General features: G+C 44.0%; 3 protein-coding genes across 4 annotated transcripts; 1 reads left to right on the forward strand and 2 right to left on the reverse strand.

The window, feature by feature from the left end:
• Positions 1 to 2,498: 2,498 nt before the first annotated feature.
• Positions 2,499 to 8,459, reverse strand: tp53 (tumor protein p53). The gene is made up of 11 exons (XM_062383743.1): positions 8,241 to 8,459; positions 7,171 to 7,308; positions 7,030 to 7,087; positions 6,711 to 6,881; positions 5,427 to 5,601; positions 5,200 to 5,312; positions 4,939 to 5,048; positions 4,545 to 4,669; positions 4,361 to 4,461; positions 4,181 to 4,254; positions 2,499 to 4,078 (listed from the first exon to the last, which is right to left on the reverse strand). The coding sequence occupies exons 2-11, from the start codon at positions 7,248 to 7,250 to the stop codon at positions 3,985 to 3,987; spliced, it is 1,101 nt and encodes a 366-aa protein (XP_062239727.1). The 5' UTR covers positions 7,251 to 7,308; positions 8,241 to 8,459; the 3' UTR covers positions 2,499 to 3,984.
• Positions 8,460 to 11,982: 3,523 nt separating this feature from the next.
• LOC133949765 (solute carrier family 2, facilitated glucose transporter member 4-like) lies at positions 11,983 to 21,407 on the forward strand. The gene is made up of 11 exons (XM_062383744.1): positions 11,983 to 12,376; positions 14,084 to 14,179; positions 15,891 to 16,051; positions 17,785 to 17,909; positions 18,002 to 18,117; positions 18,229 to 18,391; positions 18,682 to 18,869; positions 18,966 to 19,070; positions 19,379 to 19,480; positions 19,562 to 19,765; positions 19,847 to 21,407. The coding sequence occupies exons 1-11, from the start codon at positions 12,344 to 12,346 to the stop codon at positions 20,060 to 20,062; spliced, it is 1,509 nt and encodes a 502-aa protein (XP_062239728.1). The 5' UTR covers positions 11,983 to 12,343; the 3' UTR covers positions 20,063 to 21,407.
• Positions 21,408 to 21,513: 106 nt separating this feature from the next.
• On the reverse strand, positions 21,514 to 25,263 carry LOC133949766 (Y-box-binding protein 2-A-like). 2 transcript variants are annotated; one of them, XM_062383746.1, is made up of 10 exons: positions 25,098 to 25,263; positions 24,191 to 24,254; positions 23,819 to 23,852; positions 23,653 to 23,742; positions 23,346 to 23,576; positions 23,134 to 23,219; positions 22,752 to 23,034; positions 22,482 to 22,613; positions 22,309 to 22,382; positions 21,514 to 22,113 (listed from the first exon to the last, which is right to left on the reverse strand). In XM_062383746.1, the coding sequence occupies exons 1-9, from the start codon at positions 25,177 to 25,179 to the stop codon at positions 22,347 to 22,349; spliced, it is 1,038 nt and encodes a 345-aa protein (XP_062239730.1). In that variant the 5' UTR covers positions 25,180 to 25,263; the 3' UTR covers positions 21,514 to 22,113; positions 22,309 to 22,346. The 2 variants fall into 2 exon arrangements, with proteins under 2 accessions (XP_062239730.1, XP_062239729.1); XM_062383745.1 differs by having other exon boundaries at positions 22,309 to 22,385; positions 25,098 to 25,262.
• Between the last annotated feature and the right edge of the window lie 1,847 nt (positions 25,264 to 27,110).

Raw genomic sequence — 27,110 nt, forward strand, 5'->3', positions numbered from 1 at the left:
CATGGCAGTCATGCTGACTTGGCCAGAGAAACGCTCTAGAAAGTCACAGAGGGAGACATTAATAAAAACAAAAATCCATATGTACTTATGCAGTAAACAAGATCTTAGAATGGTATATTCTGGAGTAAATATTAAGTAAGTAGTGGATAACAATATAATAAATTAACATAATTGTGTTATTTCGGGATAGTAAAGTGCTGTTTATGACAACATACACATGTATTGTACTGTAGTATTAACATTTGGAGCTTTTAAATGAGTCTTACCATCGTAACAAATATAAGGCAGAGGCTCGGAGCAGTCCTTTTCAACCCAAGCCCCAAAACTGTACGTGGCCACACACAAGTCTTCAGTACCTGGGACGACCCCGGGGGATTTCAACACAGGCCAACCAGGGTACCAGTTCTGGTAGGTGAGGAAGTCCCCGTTTGCCCAGCGGCTCCACGGCATACTGGAGGGGCAGGGGGGGTTGGGGTGTTTGCGAAGGCCGATCCAGTAGACAGAGGTTAGTTTCTGGGAAATTACCTGGGTGTTGCTGGGGGTCAGAGTCACCAGCTCCTTGTAACAGACCTGATGACAGACGGAAATATTCAGTTACTCTTTTACAACAGAACTGAGCGGATTTCAAAAATTGGACAAGATGCTGAATATCCCGCTGGACGTGTGAAGGTTCTCAGAACTTTCTCGAACCTGTCCGATTTGTGAAGCTTTGGTTCAGATTCAAATGTGTTTAAACCAAGCTTTGTACATTTCCACATGTGAAGTTTATTCAAAGTTTTATTTCTTGCACTGCACATTTTCTTGTTTCTTCCTATAGGTAACAAAAGTTTCTCATCCAGTGGGTTTGATTGGCACGGTCGTGGTCTTTAATTCAGCAGACAAACCTGAGCCTGGTGCGAGATGCCACACACAGACACCGACTTTCCATATTTTGTGGTTGAGGTAATGAACCAGGAAGTGCTTGAGTCAATGTACTTCTGTTCATTTCCTTTGTTTAGGAAATGACTTCCTGACTGATTAGACTTTACAGCTTCCTCCTGGGGATGATTTTCATCCGCTGCTCCAGAAATTCACCAGTTCATTATTCTAAATCATATTCACAGAGGTAGCCTCAGTAGTTTCCTGTGTTTTCACACACACCTCACGTTTCAGCCTCGTCTACATGTGGCTGAGGTGGATTCTGTACCTGGCAGTGGTTCCTGGCCTCGTTCCAGGTCATACTTCCCGGCGGGACGAAGAACTCGGGCTGGGCCTCGACGTGCATCATCATCATCATCATCATCAGTGCTGCACAGAGATGTTCAAAAAGTGGAGATGAGGTCAGGACCCCCAACATGCACAATAAAGTAGATTCTGTGCACGTTTTCGGGTTCAGCAATCATGTTATTTTCTATAATCCGCTTCTACAATCAACACACCAACAGAACATCATTATATTCTTGATATGTAACTCAACCACACAATCTTGACTGAACTACAGGTGGTTAGTATCCATAGCTGCAGCTAGTTTCGGAAGCCTTAAAATAATAAAACAGGTCAAAATATTCTCTATTAATTCAAATTGTAAGTTTAAAAGGAAAAAAAAAAAAAAAAAAACAGGGCCAGGATCGTTATAAAACATATGGTCTCGACTTTGAAGCTTCCAGGTTGAACTCACTGTGAGGTTAAGTTTCATTTAATAAAAAGTTGTTTCTAGTGCTGTAGCCAATAGGACAAATAATTAATAATGAATGTAAATTGATTTATAGGCCTTCAACAAGCGAAGTAAAATAATAACATTTACCACCGACGATCATGTTCCGATTTGGAGCCATCACATTGGCATCCAGACAATTACAATGTGAATTTTTTATTATTTTCCATTGAAGTAAGAAAATATCAAACAAATAAATAAAAAGGCATATTAAAAGACTGTTAATCATTGTTTGCAGCACTTAACACTGACCCTAAGGATATTAATATAACACTCACCCCAAGTTACAAAAATACAGATTCTATCCTGAAGAGAAAACGTTGTCATGTTGTCTTCCAGTGGATTCTGGATAACTTCCCCAGAGAACAGCTACTGTAAAATGAAAACAGTCGGGCCGACACTGTATTTAACCAAACCCAGTTTGAAGTGGTTCAAAAACCTTTAGTATTAATTTGGCTTGAATTCACTACTCAGCCAAGTCATGGCTAAATGCTCTGCCTCTCTAAACAAGGAGGGAATTAATCTCTCTATATGCGAGAGAGAGAGGGGGGGGGGGGGGGGCGTGTCATATGAACACACAAACACACATCTGATCCACCTGCAGTGAAGATCAACAGGTCGTCAGACATTTGAATAAAAACGCTCCACCCGGGTCAGACACTGAGGCGCTGCTGGTTTTACATTTAATTCCGAGAAATGCAAAATACCAATATGAAAATGTGAACAGTACACCAGTCCATCAGGCAGCAGATGCAAAGAAAATAACATTTATAGAGAATAAATAACAGAAGACAGGACAACTGTGTGACGTTAAGCGTTTATTTCAGATTAAAGCTTCGACTAACAAAATGGAAAACGGTACAAAAACATGAAAAGTAAACAGTAGAAAGATAAAACCTCTTATACATAACTAAGTTCCCAAAATAATCTATAAAAGAAAGAAACACAATAAAAAAAAGGGCAATGCCTCATGGACATGTAATGGCAGTGTGAAAGAGTGGTTTTATTCATGGACAGTGATTGGTTGAACTCAAGTGCTGATCGAACTTGTGGATGGAAGAAAACATTTAACGAACATCCTGAAGTTATTTTGTATCAGAGTGGGATTGTTACCAAACATAAAAGATGTGATTAGGTTTTCGGGGATGATCCAGCCAGCCCCTCATCCAACTAACAGTGTTCATTTGAACAGAAATCATGGTGTCGTCTCTGAAAACAAGCTGATCTTTAACAATAAAAACGGAATAAGAATCGATTCTATCAATGTTTGTTAATTTCCAGGCATAGCTGTGCATTAAGCTTGAGGTTTGGTTCAGGTCTGTATATAAAAATAAAAAACAGGTTGAACCAATTCAACACGTGTGAAAGTGGCCTCCGGGGAAATTTAGACCAGATTAACTTTCTTTGGATAGTTCGGACTTGCAGAAAAAAAAATTGCAGGAAGTTGAACAGAAAACTACAGAGAAAGAAAATGAAGCAGAAGCGGTTTGCTTGATGTTCATTTGGCTGCTTGCAATAGCATTGTAATATTAAAGTGGCAACAAAAGTAACTAAGTGAAACGGTACATTCATTTCATCCATTCAAACGGAAAGACTCTTGTTCATGCCGACCTTCTCCAAAAACCAAATCAATGTGACGGATAAGAGAACACGGCTCAGGACACATGACGGTAATGCAAACGTCTTGTGCGCTCCCTGAATTTCAATTTGAGAACCAAACATCGAATGTAAACAATGTCACAAAAGAACCTTAACCTTGGTTCGGACTTTCGGGTTTGAAAACGCACTTGATCATAATTAATACTTTGACAAAACAGTTGACCAAACAAAGAAAAAAAACAAAAAGAAATCTCTTTGGGTTTTTAACCAATTAAAATCAGACAAAAAATAAAAAAGGAATGCATAATTAATGCCAACAGGAATGACACATTTTAAAAAGAGAGTCGATAAAACTAGAATTAAAATCCCACCCAAAATGTAACACTGATTAAATCCAGAGCCCTATCGTAGAGTGAGAGCCGTGAGATGGAGTCAGGGTCTGCTTACAGTGAACCTCTCTTCTCTTCATAATGCATTCCATTTATTCATTAGTTTGTGTAATTAACACTGTACAGTGCTTTACAGTACAGTAAGTGGTCAGGCAGTACAGTTATCAGCTCAAGTTTTCTGGCATAGGGAGGCAGGCGGTGATTTTAGGGTTTCCGATGATGAGTGAATGACCTGATTTAAACCTGAAGGCTGTGAAGGATTAAGAGATGACGTTTGTCGTCATGATCGAGGGATCGAGCTGCTCAGTCGCTGTCGCTCCGCTCTCCCCTCTGCACCAGTCGCTTCCCGCTGGAGGGCACAGGGAGCTCCTGCTTTACAGAAACTTTGTTCTTGGCTCTGGTGCAGAGAAAGAAATTTGATCAAACATTGACATAAGAAAGTAATCGTAAAAGACATTTGGAATTTATTGTAGCGTTTAGTTTTTGACGTGTGTCTTACTTTTCTTTCTCTGCCGCCCCCTCAAAAGCTTCATTGATTTTTTTTATGATTTCGTAACGCTCTCTTCCTTTAACCTGCAATAAAAAAATGAATGCATTAAACGAAAGGGAAATCATTCATGTCATGGAAGATTCTGTGAAGAAGGAATCCTGCTTTGTGAGTCATTGCAGCTTTACTCACCAGAACAGTAAAGACCTCCTTGTCTTCTTCCTCTGCGCTGGAAGAGGACTTGGATTTCATCACAGTGGTCGTGTGTGGAGCAGAGTTACTCGGAGCTTGTTCTGAAACAAAAGGGAGGTTAGAAAGGAAACAGAACAAACATAACGAAAACTGAAGTAACCAATGTATCGCAACACAAACGTACTACGCTTCTTGGTCTGCTTGGGGCCGTTTGGTGTCTTGGTGCTGCTCTCCTCGTCGGTTTTGCGGTCCCTTCCTGGACATGCACAGACACGCACCTCGAAGCATCTCCGGCCCAGCACCAGTCCGCTGGGAAGGAAACGCACAGATTCAAGGGTCAAAAAAAAGGAAAGAGAGGGTTCCCTAAGCTGCAACAACAAAGATCTAATACAAGCTGGAAGATGAGACTGTTTAAACATCGTGTACAAAAACATATCTACTCATGCCATTTGCCCATCCCCCCCACACCACTTCTATGCCAAAATATGATTCCCCCACCCCCAACATATTTGTTAAAGCAAGACTTTGATTTCCTAAAGAAAATTAAGAATAAAACTAAATAAGAAGCCAAGACTTACTCTGGTGTCTCGAGGGTCAGGATGGTGAGGATCTGTCTGCGGTTCATCCCCCCCATGCATGAGCTGTTGCACATGAAGCTCAGCAGGATGGCCGTGGTCTCTGAGCCCAGCTGAAGAAGAAAAGTCATAACGTCACTGCTTGCTGAGGCTCATACGGTTAGAGAAAGACCACCTGATCTAAAATACCACCTAGGTTACCAACAAAAGAACATTCAGTAAGTGTGGAGCAGACTTCAGACAGAAGGAGTTAGGAAGCCATACCTGGGGGGGTTCGTAAGGGACGGTCACACTCTGCCTCTTTGTGTGGGGATCTTCGAAATACAGAGCCCTCTGGCTGCCCTCCAGTCTGATCAGATGGCTGCGATGCTCTGCAGCTGAAAAAAAAAAAACACAGATCAGAACCAAATTCACCTCAGACCTGCTGGGTTTAATCAGATTCTTCTTCAACCGCTCATACAAGGACATTTTACACTGATCACTTTACTTACTGTCCTCAGTCTGGTGATGGGGACACCTACGGACCACGTCGGCCACATGCTCAGTCTTCTTGTAGACCGCTGTGGCTCTGAGCACAGCCCCCTGAGGAGGCTCCTTGCTCAGCAACACCTCCACGGGGCTGGTTTTAGCCAGCTGGCAATACAGCTTTTTGAGAAGCTCCGAAAACTGAGAGAAACACGGGGAGAAAGCCACACAGCATATAATCGTTCCACTTGTGGAGAAAGGCGAGCAGAACCGAGTCCGGGTCTGAAATCTGTTTCAGAAAGACAAGGAAACTACTCAAACAGTAGGTAAAGTACACTTTCTACTCTAAAGAAAAAACACAAACTATGTGTAGATTTCTCCAGATCAGTGGGGTCAGGTTTATCAAAGTCAAAAGGCCATTTTATTGACTTGCTTTATTCTGTTTTTAACCCTTTCAGTGCTGGAGGAAGACAGGGCAGGAACATGTCCCGTCATGTCAGGGCTTCACTTCACTAGCAGACTGCACCTCACCCACAGACCAGAGCAGGAGTCAGGGGGCGGGAGTTTCAGGTCAGACTGGCCTAACCCTCCACCAAACTGGCCAACCATGGCGAGCTGCTGCACGTGTCATGATAGACACCAACGCCATTGGCTCCTCAAATGCAGTGATTTAGCGAATCGCCACAATGAGATTCCACATGAAGGCCACCGTGAGAGAAACCAAAGAATGGATTTCTAACGCAGCGCTGTGGTAAGTTGAGATATCTTATACTAATGTTTATATAATAGAGTGTCTACGTGTTCGAACATTTTGAATAACTTTAAAATGAAATTAACTTCAGAGAACAGTGATTCATAAAACTTTTCAATTCACAAAGCTCAACATTTAAACTTTTTAGACGATAGGATTAAATGTAATTTAGTCTATTAACAAAATACTCGACAGGAACCCAATTAAGAGTGAGTAATATTTAAACTATGGATGAAAGAAATCTGGTTCAATCTGTGAATGGCGCCTTAACACTGAGTCGCTTTTGAAATTCCTTTTGTCTCAGACATGGAGCTCAAACGGCAGAATGAGCTCCTCACCAAGTTTGGTTGCACGATAATCTGCTCGGGTTAAACTTAACTTTTCAGATCAAGCATTTAGATTCTGAATAATCTGTCAAACCTAAAAGCCGAAAAGTATGAATTTGCTGGTGATAAAGATAAAAGTGAGACTATTCTGGTATGTTTATCCTTTGAAATAACAGGGAGCACGTTTTACAGTCAGTTTAAAACTCAACATTTCTAGGAAAGTGATTTCTTACAGTGGAGGTGACAGATTTGGCTGTGCCGGACTTCTGGAAGCGAAGCTGGAAGCCGTATTCCCCAGGATAGTCGGTCACGACTGGGACGGTGGAGGATGGGGGAGTAACACTGTCTTTAGCCACCATCTCTGGGGGCAGCTCGAACAGATTCATATCAAACCCATTTTGCAGCTGCAAAAGGACAAATATATGAGTGTGAGTCAGGCTGCCTCCATTATCAAACAAGGTAAGATTTTAAAAAGGGCTAATTTAATGAAAATTCACTCATTATTAAATGTACACAGTAGAATGCTTACACAGTACACAGTAGAATGCTTACCAAATTGCCCAGATGATCATCAAATTCCTCCGCGATGGTGGCAATGGAGGGAGTTTGTCTGCAAAAACAACCTGGTTAACTTATCTGGAGTTGACTGACATTTTTATTTTAACGGTAAAACATATCCAGAACATGACTTACACAGAAGCCCACAGCTCACTGAAGGAGTCCTGGCTCCCGGGAAGGATCTGCATCCCGTCCAAACCTTGCTCATCCATCATTTAGCTCCCGTCTTCAGCCGCAGAGAGGAAATGACGGAGAAGCCGAGCTGCAGGAATGCTGCAGTGACAATCAGGAAGTGAGAAGTTGTGTTAGAACAGGTATTTATCTCAATCTCAAATTAAATTATTACCAACAATCGGGTTGCATTTGTCAAACCTTTAGTTAATGTTAGTTTTCTGTGTAAATCCCCATTTAAAAAAGGCAAAGATAAAGTTCCCTACACTGATATGAAAAACAGATGGTGAAATCTGAGAACTTTAGTTTGGATTTGATAAGCTTATAAATTACAACAAACGATTCAAAAGAATAATAATCACAAAATAATGAATGGCACTGATAGTTAAATAATTTTAATACTTGAATTTACAAGAAACAACATTTAAGACACAACTACTTTAATACGGTTAAAGTGGACAAACAACCACATCTAGGATTAATGAGGGAAACGTCAATAAGTTAATACATTTAGACACAAAAGTGAATTATGCCAACATGTCATGGCTGCCACACAGGAAATAAAACACACAAACTAAAGTGGGTCTTTGACTCTCTGGGCAACTTTCTAATTTAAACAAGTGTAAATGCAACTTATTAAAACTAACATTAATCTCAAGTATATCTTAGAAATACAGTTAGAGAAGAAAATCTTATAAATAAAAGCTAGCAGCACTTCAAACCTTTCACGCGCAAAACACAATCCAGCATGCTAACGCTAGCTGTCGTCCATTTTCTGTCGGGCAGGAGGCCTAGGGATCTGAATGAACCAGGCTCCATTGATCCCACGTGACACTTTAAACCGACACACGGCAACTAATTAAACTTAATTATGATGTTAATCATGCTAACATGCAAAGGACCGTCAAGTAAACAGCGCATCGTATATTGTGTGATAGCAAGCGGTCGTGTTTAGCTAGCTTATCCCGGCTAATGGCGCTAGCATTACGTTAGCATTACGTTTCGTGGAATCAAGCTAGCAAACTTTTTCCCACCGTGGTAACCGGCGGCTCTCCGGTGTCCGCTTCACCGGAGGGGAGAAGAATCGGGAACACGTGGGTGCCTTGAGCTTCCCCCTGCCGCCGTCCGAGGGGGCACGAGTCGCGGGTGTGAGTCAAGCCGGAGGTGATCCAAAAAAGAGCCCAAATATTGTGATGTTCGTCGGCAGCACGTTGTTGTTGTGATCGGGGATTCCCACTAAGAAGGAGAGGCACGGCTCTTAAACCTGCGGCCAATCACAGAGCGGCCAACTCTCCCGATGCACTCAAACGCAATCTGCTGCTTTCAAAAACCGTCCGAAATATTACAACTCTCTTGTCTCATTAATAACATGGTAAAAGGTTATTAAGAGAATATCCACATAGGGAAATCAAACTTTTACAATCTACATTCCTTTGCAGCAGTCATTCACACAGACTCCATAGAGTTATAGTGTTTACTTCATTTGCACCTTTGAATGTTATTAGTTTTAGTTTTATATCAAGTTATTTCTACCCTTACTTTTTTTGGATTTGTTGTTATTATTGTATCATATGTTTGTCAGAAGCATCTAAAGCAATTCTATAACGTGTTCAATCAATATAATATAACAATAGTACACTCATCTTTGCGATTGAGTTTAACAAAGAGCAACTTTAAGGTTGAAGCTACATTTGAAATAAATAACTACCCTATTACACTTGAAGGCAACATAAAATGAATGGTACAATATTGCATCATGAAATCACATGAACTCACTGAATATGGTGAGTTCATGTGAGTTCACTTTTCTCTTTAATAAAAGAGGCAGACTCTTAAAAACAGTGATTGTGGTACAACCAAACAACAACAGAAATGTAAAAAGCAAGGCACAATACGTGTCACTCTAGCATGCCTTAACTTTGTGATAGTAAAATGATTGTCGTTGTAAAATCTACAAAATATACAGTTTCAAGATATTGCTCAGTGTTTTTCATTTCATTTGATCATCGAAATGACGATTTAATCCTGAAACAAGCTGCAGAACTTAAACATTTAAGAAGTAGAATGAAATACCAACAGTTTTAGTTTCTTCCTCAGCCACGACTGTGATTGTTACAAGTTCATCTTTGCAAGATGAACCCACACTTTTCCTCTTGCTTCTGTCTAAGACTCCTGAGGTCAAAGGTCGACCCTGAAGCCCGGTCCCTTGAGTGGCCAGTGTCAGCGTCTCACTTCAGGACTGTGTGGTGGCTGTGTGTCAGGAGATGGAACGGGTCGTCCACTAACCTCAACGTCAGTGTTTCGAATCCCTGGCTCCTCCAGGTCCACAGGGAAAAGTGGAGGAGTAACAGGTGGCGTTTTAAAATCAGCTGATTTCACTGTGCCTTCATTTCATAACAGGCCGGATGATGTCATCTCTCCTCACCCTTCAAACGCCCCTTGGCTGATTAGATGCCCGTCTGTGCCCCTGGGGGACCAGAGCTGAGGAGAGAGTCCGAGCCGGACCTCGCTCAGATCACTCCCAGCCGGGCCTCGCGTGCCGTGCTGCTGCTGGTGTCATGTCCTGAGCTGGCACCCGGAGTCACATCCAACGACCACGCACTGAGCGTTTGGTCCTCGTCCATCACTCCTGGTGCATGGCGGCAGGTTGACCTTTAAATGAATGTGCTGACAGTGCCAGCCAGTTCTCTTTGAACCTGATCCTGAGTGGCACTGAACCTGCACACAATGATGAGGGAGGTCCAACAGAACAGGCTCAGAACCACAAAGGAGCAAAAAATCACATGCAGCATGAAATCGAATTTCCCCAAATGCTGGTGGAGATGGTTCAGTAAATTTGATGCCAAATCAAATTGAATATTTTTCCTCTCGTGTGCATGTCACTACGTATTGGCACATCACATGAAAAGGGGCTGGACGTGTGTGAGTGTGTTTGTGTGTGTGTGTGTGATGATCTACATTACTACCACCAAGGAGATTAGGTTTTCATCTGCGTCTATTAGCAGGATTACGTAAAACCTGCTGAACAAAGTAGCACAAAACTTTGTGTTTGTTTAAACTGTATTTTTGAACCTATGAATTTGTGATTTTTTTTTTCTTTTCACAGTTAACAAATGACCTCGTGAGGTATTACAGCCGGTCACACGCTGACTCTGACCGTCACAGCGAAACACCTGCCGCCAGTCACACCACTCAATTTACTCTAGCATGATTTTAAACCGGCTGACCTCACCAAACACACACACACACACACACGCACATGCACACACAAAGGTCATGACAAGGAGGGCCAGTATTTACACAGGCGCCTTTGCTACATCATTTGGGCAGTCACATGGCAGGCTGGCACATTGTGTGTGAGAGTGAGAGAGTGTGAGTCTGTGTGTACGGTGTGTGTTTGTGTGTGTGTGTGTGTGTGTGTTTCAGATAACACAAAACATGCAGTTTGGTGACAACACAGGTGACATTTTGGGAAAGTTCTACATATTCTCCAAGCGTGTGAGTGCGATGATATTTGTACATTCTCCAAGTCTGTACTTGCAGTTCTTTCATAATTCTTGGCTCCCACTCTATGAATACATGTGATACTTTTTGGAAATGTAATAGTACCTCTGTGTGTCCCTGGTTGTGTGAACCATTAAACTATGCTGGTGGGGACCCTGCGCCAGTGTTCGGAGGGTGTAAAGTGTCTCTACTTTTAGTCAGAGTCACACACAGTTGTGCGTGTGTGGGGCCCCTGGCTTCACATGATGGGTGTCAAGTTCCCACCTCACCCCCCCGATCGCTCTCAATGTGCGTATGAGGGCAGCGGAGGGAAAAGGCAGAGACAGAGTGGCATGGGAAGGGGGGGGGGGGGGGGGGTTGTCTGTGAGGGCTGTGTCTTTTTTATTGAGAGACGAACAGCAGATATTTTTCCACTGAGCTCTCTGGCGGATTCTCCAACGCACCCGTCACCCTCATCCACAAACCACACCCGCTCTGCTAACTCAGGTGGCCGAGCCCAAATTTGGGGTCCCACCTGTCGCCCTCTGGAAAGGGGGGCCCGGGGCTTTGTTGTGTGCGAGAGCTGGGAGGGGGAGAGTTTGTGGAGCAGGGTGAGCGTGTGGTGTTTGACCTCTTTGGCATGTGATCTGAAATAGAAAGGGATTTATGGTTGTTGGGAAGGCAGACAATGGCAAACCGGGGGCGTCAAAGACGAGCCCCCTCTTTGCTGCATGACACATGTTGAGTCATAGCTGCTCTCATGTCTGACTCTGACATGGGTTCGCCTGAGGTCCGGCACCTGTGCAGCCATGTAGCCTCCATATCCTACCTTCAATAATTACCTGGAGGTTATGTTTTGCAGCACCTCCAATTCAAAACCCAGATCTGGTGAACATATATGTGGTTCTATAGGGGGACGGTCGGGGGACATATGCACTTAGTCGATTAGCTTCATTAGAGGTTATTTTGAGTTTTGCTTGCTGCCTCACTTGTGCATCCACACTGGAGTTTATAAGTCTAAAGGAGAGTCCGCATTATGTAATGCTGCTCGGGAAAACTGGGCCCTGACACCAAATTTTGCCCGGAGCAAACCTCCAGCTATGGATAAAGGATTGCTGAATCAAACAGGAATCTTATAATGTAATCACAACCATGACACAAGAAAAGCCAGCCCCCCCCCCCCCCCCCCCCCCCCCCTCTGTCTGTAAGGTCCCTGTCCTCCTGGAGCTTCTTCCTGCGCACATGCTCGCTCCCCTCTCATCTTCAGCCAATGGTCGTTAAGGTCACGAGCTCGTCCCTCCGTTCTCTCCTCGGACCTCAAGATCCAACAGCCTCACTCCGACCTCTCCACTCCCCTCCCACCACTTTTGGAGAGAGGTGTGCACGCGGGTGTGCGGGTTTTCGTCTCTCCCAGCTGCACAGACGCAACGCAAACCTCAAAGTACTGAGAACACTGTGCAGGACAGGACGCACCGGGTCGGTCCCCGCGATCTTTCCACTTTGGATTTAAGTTTCCATTCGTTTTTTCGGCACAAAAGGGGCTCAAGGGTCGAGTTGCGGCTTGTTGTCCTTTTGAGGGAGTTTCACGCGTCTCCATTTGGCACGAGACGCACCTGTCACCGACTGCCACTGGGTGTCCGGAGCTGCCAAAGTCATGCCGGCCGGGTTTCAGCAACTCGGAGGGGAGGTAATATTTTCCACTGAGGTTTCTTAACAGTTTCTATTTTGTGGTGGCTTCATTCCTCCCCAAAAGAGTGACGTGATAATCGTGTTGGTGTGCTAAAAACGGGTTTACTCCGTGCGTAATTTTAGTTTGGAGAGCTTTTACGCACGGGGTTGTCGCTGTCCTATACAGAAACAATGGCCAATGGGCAATTAATCTATAGTATAATATATGTTGGTTTTTACAGAAACTTGTGGGTCAGTCAGTATTGGCAGGGAGAAAAACTAACATCAGCTCAGGTTTAAATGGTCTTTGTTCCTTATTTAGTTCTGAGCTTGACCTTGACGAGGCAAATATCTCAGTTTACAGGCCCAGAGCTCAGTGTTGTGGTTTGAAAGGCCACAGAGGTTTTCACCGCCCTCATCAACATTGCCTGTTTTGTATGCTCCCTCAAGCTCTCTTTGAGAACCCATTGCTCGCCAGATGGGTGAAAATGTTGGTTTTGCATGTTATACTCCTCCAATGGACAGTTTCATCTCTCCTAAAGCATAAATCAACAGGGATTGGATCTGTGATGGCATTAAAACAGTGTCTGTGTGATGCTCAGAGGTGTTGACTTTACTATAACATAAAGAAAGCATTATATCTTAGTACCAGATGATCACTGGCAGCTTTGAATTTGTGTGGAAATTGCAGGAAGTCCCAGCTTTAAAAGTACAGGGGCAGATTTATCCCACGATAGGTGAAAAGTAAATAAGTGACTGCACATTCAGCTGAGACGAAACACGGTGGAATAGAGCAGAACATGGCCGCCTCTGAACGCGTTTCCTTTTCTGCAAGGACACATGCACATAAGCAAACACACACCCCTTTGTTTTGGTCCGTGGATACTAACGAGCGCTTATCTGCAGACTCAACACAGCAAGGTCAAGACAAAAGTGTTGCAGACGAATGCTACACCTCCGTGGTCCATTGAATAGAACAGAAATACATGGTATATAGATAATAGACTTATTATTTAACTTTTTTGAATAATAGACATGAGCCAAGTGTGTGAACTGCTTTTTCCTTCATTAAAAACATTATTCTAACGAAACCAAGACCCAGACTTTGCTCTTGGTCACACCATATTGTTGGTGTTGACTCACGCTACTAAAATATCCGCTTTTCAGGAAGCGTTATCACAACTATGATGGATTTGCATTGTTGTTGTTTGTCCAGCTGCCTTCTTACATCCTCCAAAAGCTGGTGAAATCCCCAAATCAGCCATGAAAATCATCGTCCTAGCGTAGCAGCTATCCTCCGGGTCGTCTTATCTGCCCGTTATGACATGAAAAGCTCTTCGAGAGTATTCAAACTCACTCTTCTGGAAGGGGAAGTCCTCATCTCCCCAAGGTCGTCTCGTCTGTCACCTTGTAGACAGGTGCCATGAGGCCTGATGGGAAAGTGGAGGGAAGCTAACGTTCAGCAAAGCGGCCTGTGAGGTCTTGAGCCGAACTAGAGAGATTGTTCCCCATCACGATCACAGTTATATATAGTTGATGTTGGTGGAGTGGGGCCGTGTGCATGTGTGTGTGTGTTTAACCTCTGTTGGTGTGACAAGAACAGCTCCCTGCATTACTCACCGGGATGGAAATAATATAGTTTATAACAGTAAAGGTTTATGTATTTGATAGTTCTATGTATTTTTGTTCAAGTGTGTGTGTTTGTGTGTGTGTGTTTCCCGTGCAGGCAGTGACTGGAACCCTTGCTCTCTCAGTCTTCACTGCCGTTCTGGGATCTCTGGAGTTCGGATACAACATCGGCGTCATCAATGCACCACAGAAGGTAAAGAGCTGAGCACTGATCACTGGGAGGGTATCTGAAAGGATATCCCAGGACTAGAGGGACCCTCAGGAGAGGTCATACCCCGCGGCATTGGGCACACATAACATGTAAATGCACAAGATCTGAACTTTTATTTGGATCTGCACCAAATTGCACATGACTTCAACCCTAAACATGCCAGGTACTGTTTTTCTTAAAGATCCATGAATTGTTCCCTGAGGAATCAATGAAGATGTTCAAAGAAAGTGAAGGAAATCCGACCCATGATTTAGATCCACACCAAAACCTAATGGCTTCTTCCCTGATCCACAACACATCCGTCCACCAAGTTGCGCGGAAATCAAACCAGCAGTCTTTTTGTAATCCCGCTAACAAACACACAAACCACCAACAAGCAAACGGACACGGGTGAAAACATCACCTCCTTCCCGGAAGTAAAAATTCCACGCAAGTACCAGACTGGATTCGGGGAAAGAGCTGGTGTTTATAGAGGCGCTGGTGCATGCTGGGTGGCTAACACGGTGGCATTTAACCAGACATCAACTCAGCTGTTTCTCAAATATTCCCTGATGTTACAAGGTGCCATGTTTGATGCCACAACATGAAGGGAATTGGTGCAAGCGAGTGACTGTAAATACAAAGATTGAACGTGATAGAGTGACAGAGAGAGAGAGAGAGAGAGAGAGAGAGAGAGAGAGAGAGCTGGGGTCCCTTTTGTTGTGTCAACACAACAAAGAGAGGGGGGATGTCTGTCTGGTTCTTGTGGAACACCGTCTTACGTGGTTTTGTTTTTGTCCATCACGCTGTTGCTCTCTGTGCATCTGTAGTATGAAGGAGCGTTTGAGGACAACATGTAAGAAATGTTCTAAACGCCTTGTGATTCATGATTATGGTGCATTCAGCGGCCGGCTCTTTATAATCAGGACCTTATGTATAAGTGTCTATGAATCATTTTAGTTTGAAATATCTCCACACAGACAACACCAACAGTATAGACACCGTTTTGTTTTGTTTTAACCAATATCTTTCTAGAAAATTTGCGTATAAGCAAAATAAGGTAAAATAAGGCAAAAATAGGTAGAATATACAATAATTAATTGTAGTACTTATTGTAGTACTTGTACCATAAATCAGAAGCATATCACAATATGCCACACACACACACGCCGCTGTCGTTCAGTGAGATGACGAGTGTCCTCAAGTCAAGTCAGGTGAGATGTTTCCGATTCGCCGCGTGCTGGTGCTCGGGCATCTGCTCATAAATCTGTCTTACCTTGACCCTCAGCTGCGAACTGGACTCAGCTGACACAGTTCCAGAGACACACACACACACACACTCACACACACACCCACCAGAATAGAAGACGAGCGGCTGCTGTATCTTAACGTGTGTGTGTGTGTATGTGTGTGTGTGTGTGTGTGTGTGTGTGTGTGTGTGTGTGTGTAGCATTCTCTTACTGGTCATCGTGTATTGGAGTGTAGCTCTTGTGGCATCATTAACACACCAGTAAAATGCCGTAGGCCACAGATCAGGCTGCAGGTCACATTCAGACACATTATTCATGTCACAGAAGAACGTATGAAACAAAAAAATTGAGCCGGGTTTAAAAATGTACATGATTTATATAACAAATAATAAAACATCCTCAGGTTTTTACCAATGCAGATTTCAAATCCCAGTTTCTAATTTCCTTTTTTTTGTCCCCTGCAGATTATTGAGGAGGACTACAACGCGACATGGATTCACCGGTATGGAGAGCCCATCCCCACGGGGACCCTCACCTCCCTCTGGTCGCTGTCTGTGGCCATCTTCTCCATCGGGGGCATGTTGTCCTCCTTCTGCGTGGGCTTTGTATCAGAGTGGCTGGGCAGGTAGGGGAAACAGAAACTCTCTACTTGAAGTTGAAGTTTAAAGATTTCTCTGTGGTTTTCTTGCAAATGCATGAAAGTCAAAATCAAAAAGGTTGACACTGGGTCATATCGCATAAATCTAAATACTCAAACTGTGAATGAAATGAGAGGAGGTCCAGATGAACACAGAATGGCCCAACAGTTCCCTTATGAAACCACATTTAAATTCACTAGATCCTGAAACAAATGCAAATTTAAGAAATAATAAAGTAGTAAATACCCCAGTGGCTCACACATGAGTATCTCCCTTTCACCGCTGTGTGGAATCCAAGATGGATCCAAACATCCTTTTTCAGTCTTTAAGGGGAAACTTCGACCTGGACGCTCCTTGTCGGCCCAGTTTCCCACTGTAACCTGAGCTGGGATTCGAACTGGAGACCACATCTTCCACTGACTGAAAGGAGATCTCCCCAGAGCTGGCAGCACTGTGTCAGGAGGGCTGTAGAGAAGTAGGTGAGAGGGGGGTTGGTGGGTGCACTCAGGGTGCTTCGCCCTGTGTGGCTGGTTAAAACGGTGGAGCTGCGGTGACCTCTGGGGTCAAAGGGATTTCGATGCATCTCCAGTGAACACTGAGGTCACCTAACCACCAGCCTTGCTCACCCTTCCACACTGAGGCTGACCAGGCCTTTCGTGTCAGGGCCTCAACTCTCCGTCTCCTTCTCCGAGCCCCAGAACCTCTGAAAGACACATTTTATAAGTGTGTTTTCTGAAGACCTGGGGTTTGATATTCAAAAAAGGGAGGGTGGAACATGACCCAAGGAAGAACTAATTAAATGTTGGTGCGGATCTGGATCAGCGGCCAGATTGGTTTTCTTTACTTTAACATTGCAAGAGAGGACATTTTTCAACATTTTCCATTATTCCTCAGAGAATAATTCATTGTGGAACAAAATCAGGCCTGTTGAGGGGACTAATATTTGAGTGCGTGAACGTTGATGCAAATAAAAATGTGGATCTAGTTAATTTACATGTGGTTTCATAAGGGCCTTTGCGGAGGTTTATGCACACAATAGGTATTGCATCACAACTAGAAGTCAGTTTTAACAAAACTAGATAAGCCTAATATTAAATGTATTATTGTTTATAATCTCTTAAATACATGTGTGTTTTGGGGCAGTCTTAGATTAACCAATGTTCTGCACAACTTTCTGTCACAACTTATTATGATGATCTAAAAATAGCTTTAGGAAAATGCTATACCAACAAACTGCAAGTGCTGTATTCAGATGAATCCTGTTGGGTGCTTAGTTACCACTTATCCACTTGTCAGAAAATAATAATTTCCGTCCAACATCAAGTGACTCCGGTGTTTTAGTGCAGCACTGCCCCCTGGAGGCCAAAGAAACGACCAGCTTTTACATGTGTGGTTCTCAGTAACTTTGAGAAGAGGTAAACAAACACAGCAGTTGTATGAGTCAATTTAATTCAACTATTCAGAAGTGTAATTAATATAATTCTTAAATATAAATTAGTATATAAGTGTCGCATATATTTTACTTTTTGGGGGATAAACATTGTGACCTGGAAGGAGCAACTCCAGTCTGTAAATATCATCGTCATATTGTTAAATGGCAATGATCATAATATGCTTAAAATAACTGCATTCTAGTTGAAAAATAACTAATGTCAAATCCAGATGTTTGAGAAATATGAATCCAAAAATGCTTACCCAGTGTTTGTTTGTTTTTTTCCAGGAGGAAAGCCATGCTCATAAACAACCTGTTTGCCTTCATCGGGGGAAGTCTGATGGGGCTGTCCAAGCTCTGTCGCTCCTTTGAGATGATGATCCTCGGGCGGTTCATCATCGGGGCCTACTGTGGTGAGCAGGCTGCCACAATGTGTTTTGTATTTGTCGTCCTATTCATGCCTGATACACACTCTACAATGCTGTCCATCTTTTCCTCTCTGCAGGTTTGGCATCAGGGTTGACGCCGATGTACGTGGGTGAAATCGCTCCAACGAGCCTGAGAGGAGCACTGGGCACGCTGCACCAACTGGCTATAGTCACTGGTATTCTCATTGCACAGGTACAAACTCGATGTCCCTTCATGTCTTGTGTTCCTATGTCAGTCTTTCATGTTGAGATACTTTGCGGAATCTTTTAAATCTGGTGTCATCTGGTTCCTCTTCCCGTGCAGGTTCTCGGCCTGGAGTCCTTACTGGGTGGTGAGCACCTGTGGCCTGTTCTCCTGGGTTTAACTGTGGTGCCGACCGTTCTTCAGATGGCTCTCCTTCCCTTCTGCCCCGAGAGCCCCCGCTTCCTCTACATCGTCCGGTGCCAGGAGCATCAGGCCAAGAGAGGTGAGCAGAGCAGCACTCAAAACTCTTGATATAAGTTCTAAGGGAAGTTTTTGCAAAGTAACTCAAATTAATATCCTCTGGGAAAATGGGGTCCAACGTCTCTGGAGCTGTTTTTGGAGTCAGGGCCTGAAACGTTGGGGGATTCCTGACTGACGATACAATACCTTGCTGTCTGTACAAAGAGATACTAGTATTTGTCCATATAAGATCCTAAATTGGCCTTCAAAGTGTCCTTGAACAAGTCCCATCACTCAAACGTGCACTCTTCTTCTCCACGCTCACTCCTTCAGGCCTGAGGAGGTTGACAGGCCAGCAGGATGTGGGCGACATGCTGGCCGAGATGAAGGAGGAGAAGAGGCGGATGGACATGGAGAGGAAGGTGTCCATCATGGAGCTCTTTCGCTCGCCCCTCTACCGCCAGCCCATCATCATCTCCATGATGCTGCAGCTCTCCCAGCAGCTGTCGGGGGTCAACGCAGTGAGTGGAGATACCCCACATCCTTCTTTAAAGACTAACAGGAATCAGTTCAGGGTAATGTTGACTCAACCCGGTTGTGGTCACCCCCTCCTGCAGATTTTCTACTACTCCACCAGTATATTCATGAAGGCAGGAGTCCAGAGTCCAGTCTACGCCACTATAGGAGCTGGTGTGGTGAACTGTGCCTTCACTGTGGTCTCAGTGAGTAATCGCACCAACACACCTTCGCCCGCAAATAAGATTACAGAGGAGGCAGGCCGCCATTTTCATTCCTTCACCACGCCTGTTTTGTTTTGGCAAGTCGAGAGGTTTCAAGGTCATTTATTGGGTCAAGTGATGATTCTTTAAGCCACACAGCTCCTGGGACGGAAATGGCAGATCCAGATTGAAATAGCTAAACAGCTTTTGGATCGATTATTGTGGAATTTGTCACAAACATGCATCTTCACCTCAAATCATCCAAAATAGATCAATATCTTAATTTGTCCATTTTTTCTTTTCATCCACAGCTCTTCCTGGTCGAGAGGACGGGCCGACGGACGCTCCACATGCTCGGACTGGGAGGGATGTGCGTCTGTGCCATCATCATGACCACGGCTCTCGCTTTACTGGTCAGTCTCCCAATGATGCAAACACACTGGATACATCTCCACTGGACCTAATCTGAACCATTGTCTTCCTCCGCCTGACAGGAGAGCATTCCCTGGATGAGCTACGTCAGCATGCTGGCTATCTTCGGCTTCGTCGCCTTCTTCGAGGTGGGTCCAGGTCCGATCCCCTGGTTCTTCGTGGCCGAGTTGTTCTCTCAGGGGCCGAGGCCGGCTGCGATGGCGGTGGCCGGCTGCTCCAACTGGACGGCCAACTTCATCGTCGGCATGTGTTTCCAGTATATCGCCGTGAGTATCCCACTGCAGCAGCTCGAGCATTTTTCCTCCATCGTCCTTCCGAATGTTGTCTAACCGGTACCTCCTCCGCAGGATCTTTGTGGGCCATACGTCTTCCTGATCTTCGCAGCACTCCTCCTCTTCTTCCTCATCTTCACATTCTTCCGGGTGCCGGAGACGCAGGGAAAGACCTTCGACCAGATCTCCGCGAGCTTCCACCAGCACTCAGCGGGAGGAATGATGGACATGGTTCTGGACAGTGACAAGCCCACCGAGCTGGACTACTTGGGCGATGAAAGCATCAACTAGAGGGATGGACAGGAGACAGAGCTGGGATGGGACTGAGCACATTTTGGGATGAACCGTGTCTATGGGCCTGTCTCCAAACAATTTTTTTTCTGAAATGTATATCGAGGTCTATCGTATCCATATTCAGATTGTGGTGCCATAGAAGTGTTGAGGGTGTGTGACAGTGTGGGTGTTCTGAATTTGCCGGTACCACTGCAGTAACCAGGTAGGATGCACACGAGGTGTCTGGACTGGTGAGGCATCGGCTGCCGGTGCGATGAAAACGATGCATTTAGTTGCAACACTGATAAATCGAAAGTGGAGAGGGAGGAGGATTTCCTGCACTTTATTTATAAATCATCCCAGATATATATTTATATGGAGTTGAGTTTGTTGATGTTGTACAAAAGCTGGGAACACACTTAACGTCTGGTTGTTAATGAAATACCACTGGAGGGTCACATTCTGCTGTGTAGAGAAAAAAGAAGGCAACACAACCCTTAGGAAACCACGTTTAAAGATTTTGATCTGCATGTAAGTATCAGTCCCTTAAAAAAGTACTCTGGTTATGTTTTTATTTGATTGAATGGGTTCTTCCTGGTCCTATATCTGAGTTTTTGTATAATCTTGCCAAATAACAAACGCAGATGAAAACCTCTTTGGAAGAGATAAGAAATCCAAAGGGTCTGAAACTAAACTGGAATGAATCAAGGGTTAAATCCTACAAGTGCATGATTAATTTATTTAGGTTACACCCTGGTTTAGAATTTAGTTTATTTAAACAAAATATTATCATTTTATTTCCTTAGTGTTACTTTAGAAGTCTTTTTTTTTTAAACATGAGTAAAGAACAAACCTAACATGGTAAAGTGACAGCAGCGCATGGTGACCCGATAACGTAGAGAAACAGTCTTCACTGCCAAACTGGGGTTTTTAAATCACGAGGCACATTCCCAGTTACGTTAAAAAGGCAAATCGTTTCTCAGATCATGACAAACTCAATGCACAACCTGTAGAAATACTACTTCTGAAGTCTATTTTAATACTTCATGTGTACATAGTGTGTAGTTTGGTTACTGATGTAGTTTTTGAAAAAGGTGTGAGGTTCTAATTCTTTATACTCACTAGCTGGTGTTTAGTTTTGTAAACTGAAGCGAGATGTGCAATCTGAGGAAGGCCGCCTATAAGGGGATTTTGTAGATGAGTTTTGTATGACAAGTTTGTGTGTTTTGTCGAAACCAAATCTGCCATTTGTTCTTTAAATCACTACCTTCTGAGGAAACATGTTCCGGGAGGATCTGGAATTGTACAGAGAGAATATCGATATTGTGACTAAAGGATGTAAATAATATATATCTGAAAACACCTTCCAGTCGTCCATTAATGACTCGACATCTTTGTTCTTAAAGTTTGTGCAAAGACGTTTCTTATCCGATCTTGAAACATGACCAAATAAGGACAGAATCCTGAGATTTGCAAACATGATTTATTTATTACTATTTTCAGCACCGACATTGCACATGATCCCCTCCAAAGAAAAGCACACACAAATAAGTAAAACACAAGAAATAAGTTTCTTTTTCAATATATATATATCCTCAACTGAGGACGATGACGGGAGTCAGTAGGTTTTTAAGTGATTTGAGGTGGTAACGTAACTAAACCGACTCCCATAATGCACCACCCCCCTCACACCTGCCTGGTTTTCCCCTTTTCAACCAAATTAAGTTAAATAAAATTCAAGGCTGGTTCTCCCAACTACTTGATGTGCCCAAAGAAAAATTGTTTAAGGGGGGGGCGGAATAACTGGGCTACCAAGCAGATCTTTCTTTTAAAGATGTACTTTTAATTTCTAAATATGCACCCACCACCAACCTGGATCCCATTTGTTCCCCACCCCATCCCTCTCCAAACATAGAGTTACCAGACAGGACAAGACAAGATGAAAGGAGGTGAAAGGGGTCCAAGGGGAAGACAACAAGATTGTGGGTTGGAGGGTGGGGGAGTGCAGGGGAGGGGAGAGTAGTGCACATGTTCTGAAATAGGTCCAGTCATCACCCCCCCACAAGGACCTACAAGAAACACACAAAAAAGGGAAATAAACACATACAGAGACACAGGGAGTGAAAGAAACACTATAGAAACAAAGACATTAAAAACACACGGGACAGCTTAAACACTGAAAGGATTATATTAAAATCTGAAATCATCAATTGCCCGAGTTTGAGTAAAAACGTTCCCTGCGTTAAACAAAGACTGAGTCCCACCTCTTGCCAAAGGTCACGTGACTGTCCTCTCAGTGACGTCACTCTGTCGGTGCTGGGACTGTTGCGTCCACTGCCTGCTGTGAGGTAGAGGACAGTCGAAATATTTGTCCAATCAAAGCAAACAGTAGTGATAACGCACGATGAAGAGGATATCTTCAAGTTGCAGATCTTACCTCAGGTGATCTGGGTGTTTTGGGAGAGCTCTTCGGGGAAGACTTTGGGGATTTGGAGGAAGACTTCAGGTCAGCTGGTTTGGAGTTCGGAGGCGGGGTCCCAGGCTCCGACACAGACTTCTCTGTACCATTCTGTAAAATATGTTTTCAAGCAAGCAACAGTTAATAAGCCAGGCTTAAGTATGAAAGACATGAATATCAAAGTCCAGAAATTACTTACACATCCACATAATTGAAGATAATGTGAAGTATCAGTACAATCTCACTCACTTTGGACGCAGACGACTCAGAGTTCCTTTGCCTGCGGCGTCTGGTTTGGCGCCGTGGTTTCTGGCCCTCATCGGCTTCTCTGTTAGTCTGCGGGCCCTCAGAGGCCTCGGTCTGCTTCAGCTCACCCTGCTCCTGACCCTGGTCCAGGCTCTGCTCCTGACCCTGGTCCAGGTCAAGGCTCTGGTCCAGGCTCTGGTCAAGGCTCTGGTCAAGGCTCTGGTCCTCCCCGGCTGCCTGCTGCCCGTCTGCAGCCTGATCGGGTGGTGGGCGAGGCCGGAACGGTCTGTTTACCCCCACAAGAGGGAAGATGAAATGATTTAAACTTCTGGTTTTTAGAAGTGATCCAAACTTATAGAATTTCAGCAAGTGGCGTCAAAGTCACCTGCGGTACGGACGCCAGAATCTAGAACGGCGTTGTGGTTGTTGGTCACCTTCTGTTACGCCGTTAGTTTGCTCTCCAGACTCGCCCTGAAAACAAAACATCACAGCTCTTGGTTGCACTCAAAGTCTGTCCCCACCCTCCTGCAGCAACATCCATTTCCACTCATCTCTCCAGTTTGATTTCCCATTACCCATCCCTCTGCTCCAGCTTACTTCCTGTGCCTCTTGCCGTGGTCTGAAGGGCCTTCGGCGGCGCGGCTTCACGCCATCGCTCTCTCCTGACCCCTCGCCCTCGGGGGCTTGGCTGTCAGCTGGTTTGCTCGGGTCCCCTGGCCCAGGGCTGCGGGGGAAGAACCGTCGACGGAATCGACGTTTGTTTGGCGCGTAGCGACTCCCTTTGACTGGAACGCCACCGGGGCCGGTCACATTGGCCGCTTCTGAGCCCTGAGAGACAGGAAAGACTAATTCTAACACTGGCAAACATTTGACGATCACATCCTCTTATGAAACTGATTCTTACCTTGGCTGCTTCAATCACGTCGAACTCCACGACCTCCCCGTCTCCGACGCTGCGGAGGAACTTCCTGGGATTGTTCTTCTTGATCGCCGTCTGAGGGGACGGACTCAGCTTCAAACGATGGCACATTATCTTTGTAGCTTTCAAATAAAAATCTGGCTCATCTTACCTGATGAACAAATACATCTTCTTTGGTATCGTTCCTGCCAAAAATAAAAGCTCGTGAAGAAAACTGATAATCAACTGCGCCACAGACCTTTTGCCCCCCCGTCCGTCGACAGATTGGAATTGGACGGATTTTGGTGGGAATCTGAATCAGTTGACAGATCCAGGAATTATTTGATTGATGGATGGATTTCCCAGGGAATATTTCACTGATCTTGGTGAATTCAAGTATTCAGGGGGATGATATCTACAAGTGTGTTCAGTTGGAAGGTTGAATTTAAGGATACTGTTGGGCAGAGTTCTGCGCTCTACTGAAATGCTATTGCAGCTTTTAATCAACTCAAGATGCATTTAGACAGTGACGTAGAAACATTACCTGTTTATGAAGCCGTAGCCGTTGCGTACGTTGAACCACTTCACCGTGCCTTGGACCAGGGTGGCTGCAACAGCAGGTAACACACGATTAAGTCAGATTATGCAGACTTTCATAAAAATATAGCTGCCGTTATCTCACTTGCATTAACGGCACCGCGCTGGCAAGAACCTGGAGGGTTGTGCGTCAATCATTAACAGTGAAAAACTTTGGAAACAACTTCTGAGCTGGGTCACGAAGGGGGGGGGGGGGGCACTAAAAAAACATGTACACGTTGCTCACCTGGACATGAAGGTCAGCAAAGACCAGACACCTCAATGTCTCGCCTGCTCCTCTCAGTTTTCCCGTGAAAAACCAAAGCACCTGAACGCATCTAATTGGTAGAAGATAGTTTGCACCTGCAGAGGGGAGCGCGCACGTCCGGCGGGGCGCGTGGCCGCGGATAAGGAGGACATTTAGGTCACGTGTGAAAAGCAGATTCAAAAACACAACGTGGATTTTAGCCAAGTTCTCAAGATTAAAAGAAGAATTTCGATTTCAATGTCGGAGAAAATGTCAAAGACAACAGTGTCATGATTTATTTGTAAATTAGAAAATAAACTAGTTAGTAAAATAGTAAGCTTCCATGTTTTATTTGCATGTTAGACATTAAACTATTAGGCCAAAGCTTCCATGTTGGTGTTAACAGTAAATCGTTAAATATCAACCAGGACACGTGTTGCTGCTAAAAACGAAACTCAGCTTAAATCAGTCATTAAGTCAAAGTTGCCTGTCGACGTGGTTTTAAAATGAATCTTAAACTTGTGACTGAAAATTAAACTGTTTATTTCCAACATGGACGAACTTCATCCCAAGCAGTGGTGAATAAGTTCTGCACGCACAGCGGCTCCACCTGCGCCCCTTCACCCACCTATGACTTTCCTCTCCGGCTGTGGTTTGTCCTCATCCACCGGTGTCGATGGTGGGTCGCTCTGCGCCTCGGCGTCGGTCATGCTCTCTGTCGATTGGACGCACGTCTGTGTCCACGGTCCCCTCCGCCCTCCTGATCGGCCCCGGAACTCGCGCTCCTCCGAGTCCTCGAACTTTTTATCCCGACATCCCCTCCGGCCTCAGCGAGGAGGCCGCGCCCTCATTGGCTCCCGCGGGTCCTCGAACCGGGCTGTGATTGGGTGACGGCGGCCGGCAATTGGGAAGTAGATGTGCAGGTGAGACGAGCTGGTTTATATAGTTTATTTACGGTTTTCTTTATGAGCCGAGTTTTTGTATGCTATTTAATATTTAACTCTTAACTGCCACAGGTTAACTTTTACTTGATTATAAATGATTACCTGTAGGATCACCGGGGAGGATGATGCATGTTTGTGATGAATTTAATTATTGATATATTGATATAGATGATAGATATTTATATATTGATGGATAAAGGGCTGGAAAAGCATCTTTGCTTCTCTCTACTCCTTTTCGGACATCAGTTGATAAGTTATGTTTCTCATTGAAAGTCTGTTTGTTTTGTTCTTACTTTATACAAATATTAAATCTATATTTTATGATTGCTTTTGTAATATTCGAAATAACTAGTTACATCAATGAATCAATCTACAAAGCATTTTTTTATTTTTATTGAAATGAGCAGAGAAAAAAAAATATAGAAGTGACCTTTACTAGAGCCAGCCACCAGGGGGCGATCAATACTCCTTGGACTTCAATCTTCACATCTTTGAACACACTCTATGATTAAGACCATGACAGATAAATCACTATGTTGCTTCAACCTGTTGAATAGGTTCTTATGAACACTACTGTTTTGCGCCAGTAGGCGGAAACTTTAAGATAACAGAATGGGCTGTCATACTGCTGGGAAACAATTAACTCTTTCTAATTTAATGCTAAAGTCCACCTCCATAGTGGATGTCATCACCGCCTTGAAGATTAATTTGACGTGTTAATAAATAGTTCATTGAACTTTTAAAGTAGTTACTATGCCTTTGATTACATGCAGTCCCCGGCACATAGGTCATGGAACTAGAGTTTCACTGAACTAAATTTAACCCGGCGGCTGCAAGAACTGGCAAAACCATTCAGTGATCACAGAATCCATGTGGGCCTATGAAAAGAGACAAAGAAGATGAGCAAACTGTCAGGAAGTATTTCAAAGATGCTGGATAACCTAAAAGAAGAGATACCTGGATATTGTTAATTTCATTTTATTTAGTAAATGAATACTCTTGTGCAAACTCTGATCCATGCACTATTCAAATAAATTAATAAGTGCACCATACAGGCCTTGGAGTGTGGCATCAAATCTTATTTTACAATTTCTAACAAAACAAATCAGAGCTAAAACTAATAGAAATACAGTTTTCAACCATCTGACAATGATTTTTTTCCTTGTCACAAGTGGTTCTGGATGAATTATGGTGACAGATATGTGATCTTTTTAAAATCTTTTTAACCCAATGATCCCAATGTATGTTTTTAAGTGCAATAAAGTCCCGAGAAAGAATCGAGTGGCCCCTGGGGCAATAGAATGAAGCGCCACGCATGCGCAGAGCGTGTCAACATACTGAGGTCTGTTCGTTTCATGGGCACCACGGATGAAAAGCTACATTAAGTTAGCCGGGAGGAGACAGAGGAAGATGCAGCTTCACCTTCAGTGTAAAAGTGTCTGTTTGTGCATCACATATAGGAAATATGAAATGAAATTATCTTTAGAGATATAATCTTCAATCAAACTCAACAATTGCAAAGCTTTTTGCAGAAAGCTGATCTCGGTCTCTCACCTGCATTTCCTGAGAATACAACCATTATACCGATTGCAGCACATCTGTATCTATAGGAGGTGAAACTTGTGGACAAGAGCAACGATGTGTGTATACAACATAAAGAATGAATATAATAAAAGGATGAAGCTATCAGGGATGGC

The sequence above is a fragment of the Platichthys flesus genome, chromosome 24, assembly GCF_949316205.1.
Source record: "Platichthys flesus chromosome 24, fPlaFle2.1, whole genome shotgun sequence".
NCBI lineage: Eukaryota > Metazoa > Chordata > Actinopteri > Pleuronectiformes > Pleuronectidae > Platichthys > Platichthys flesus.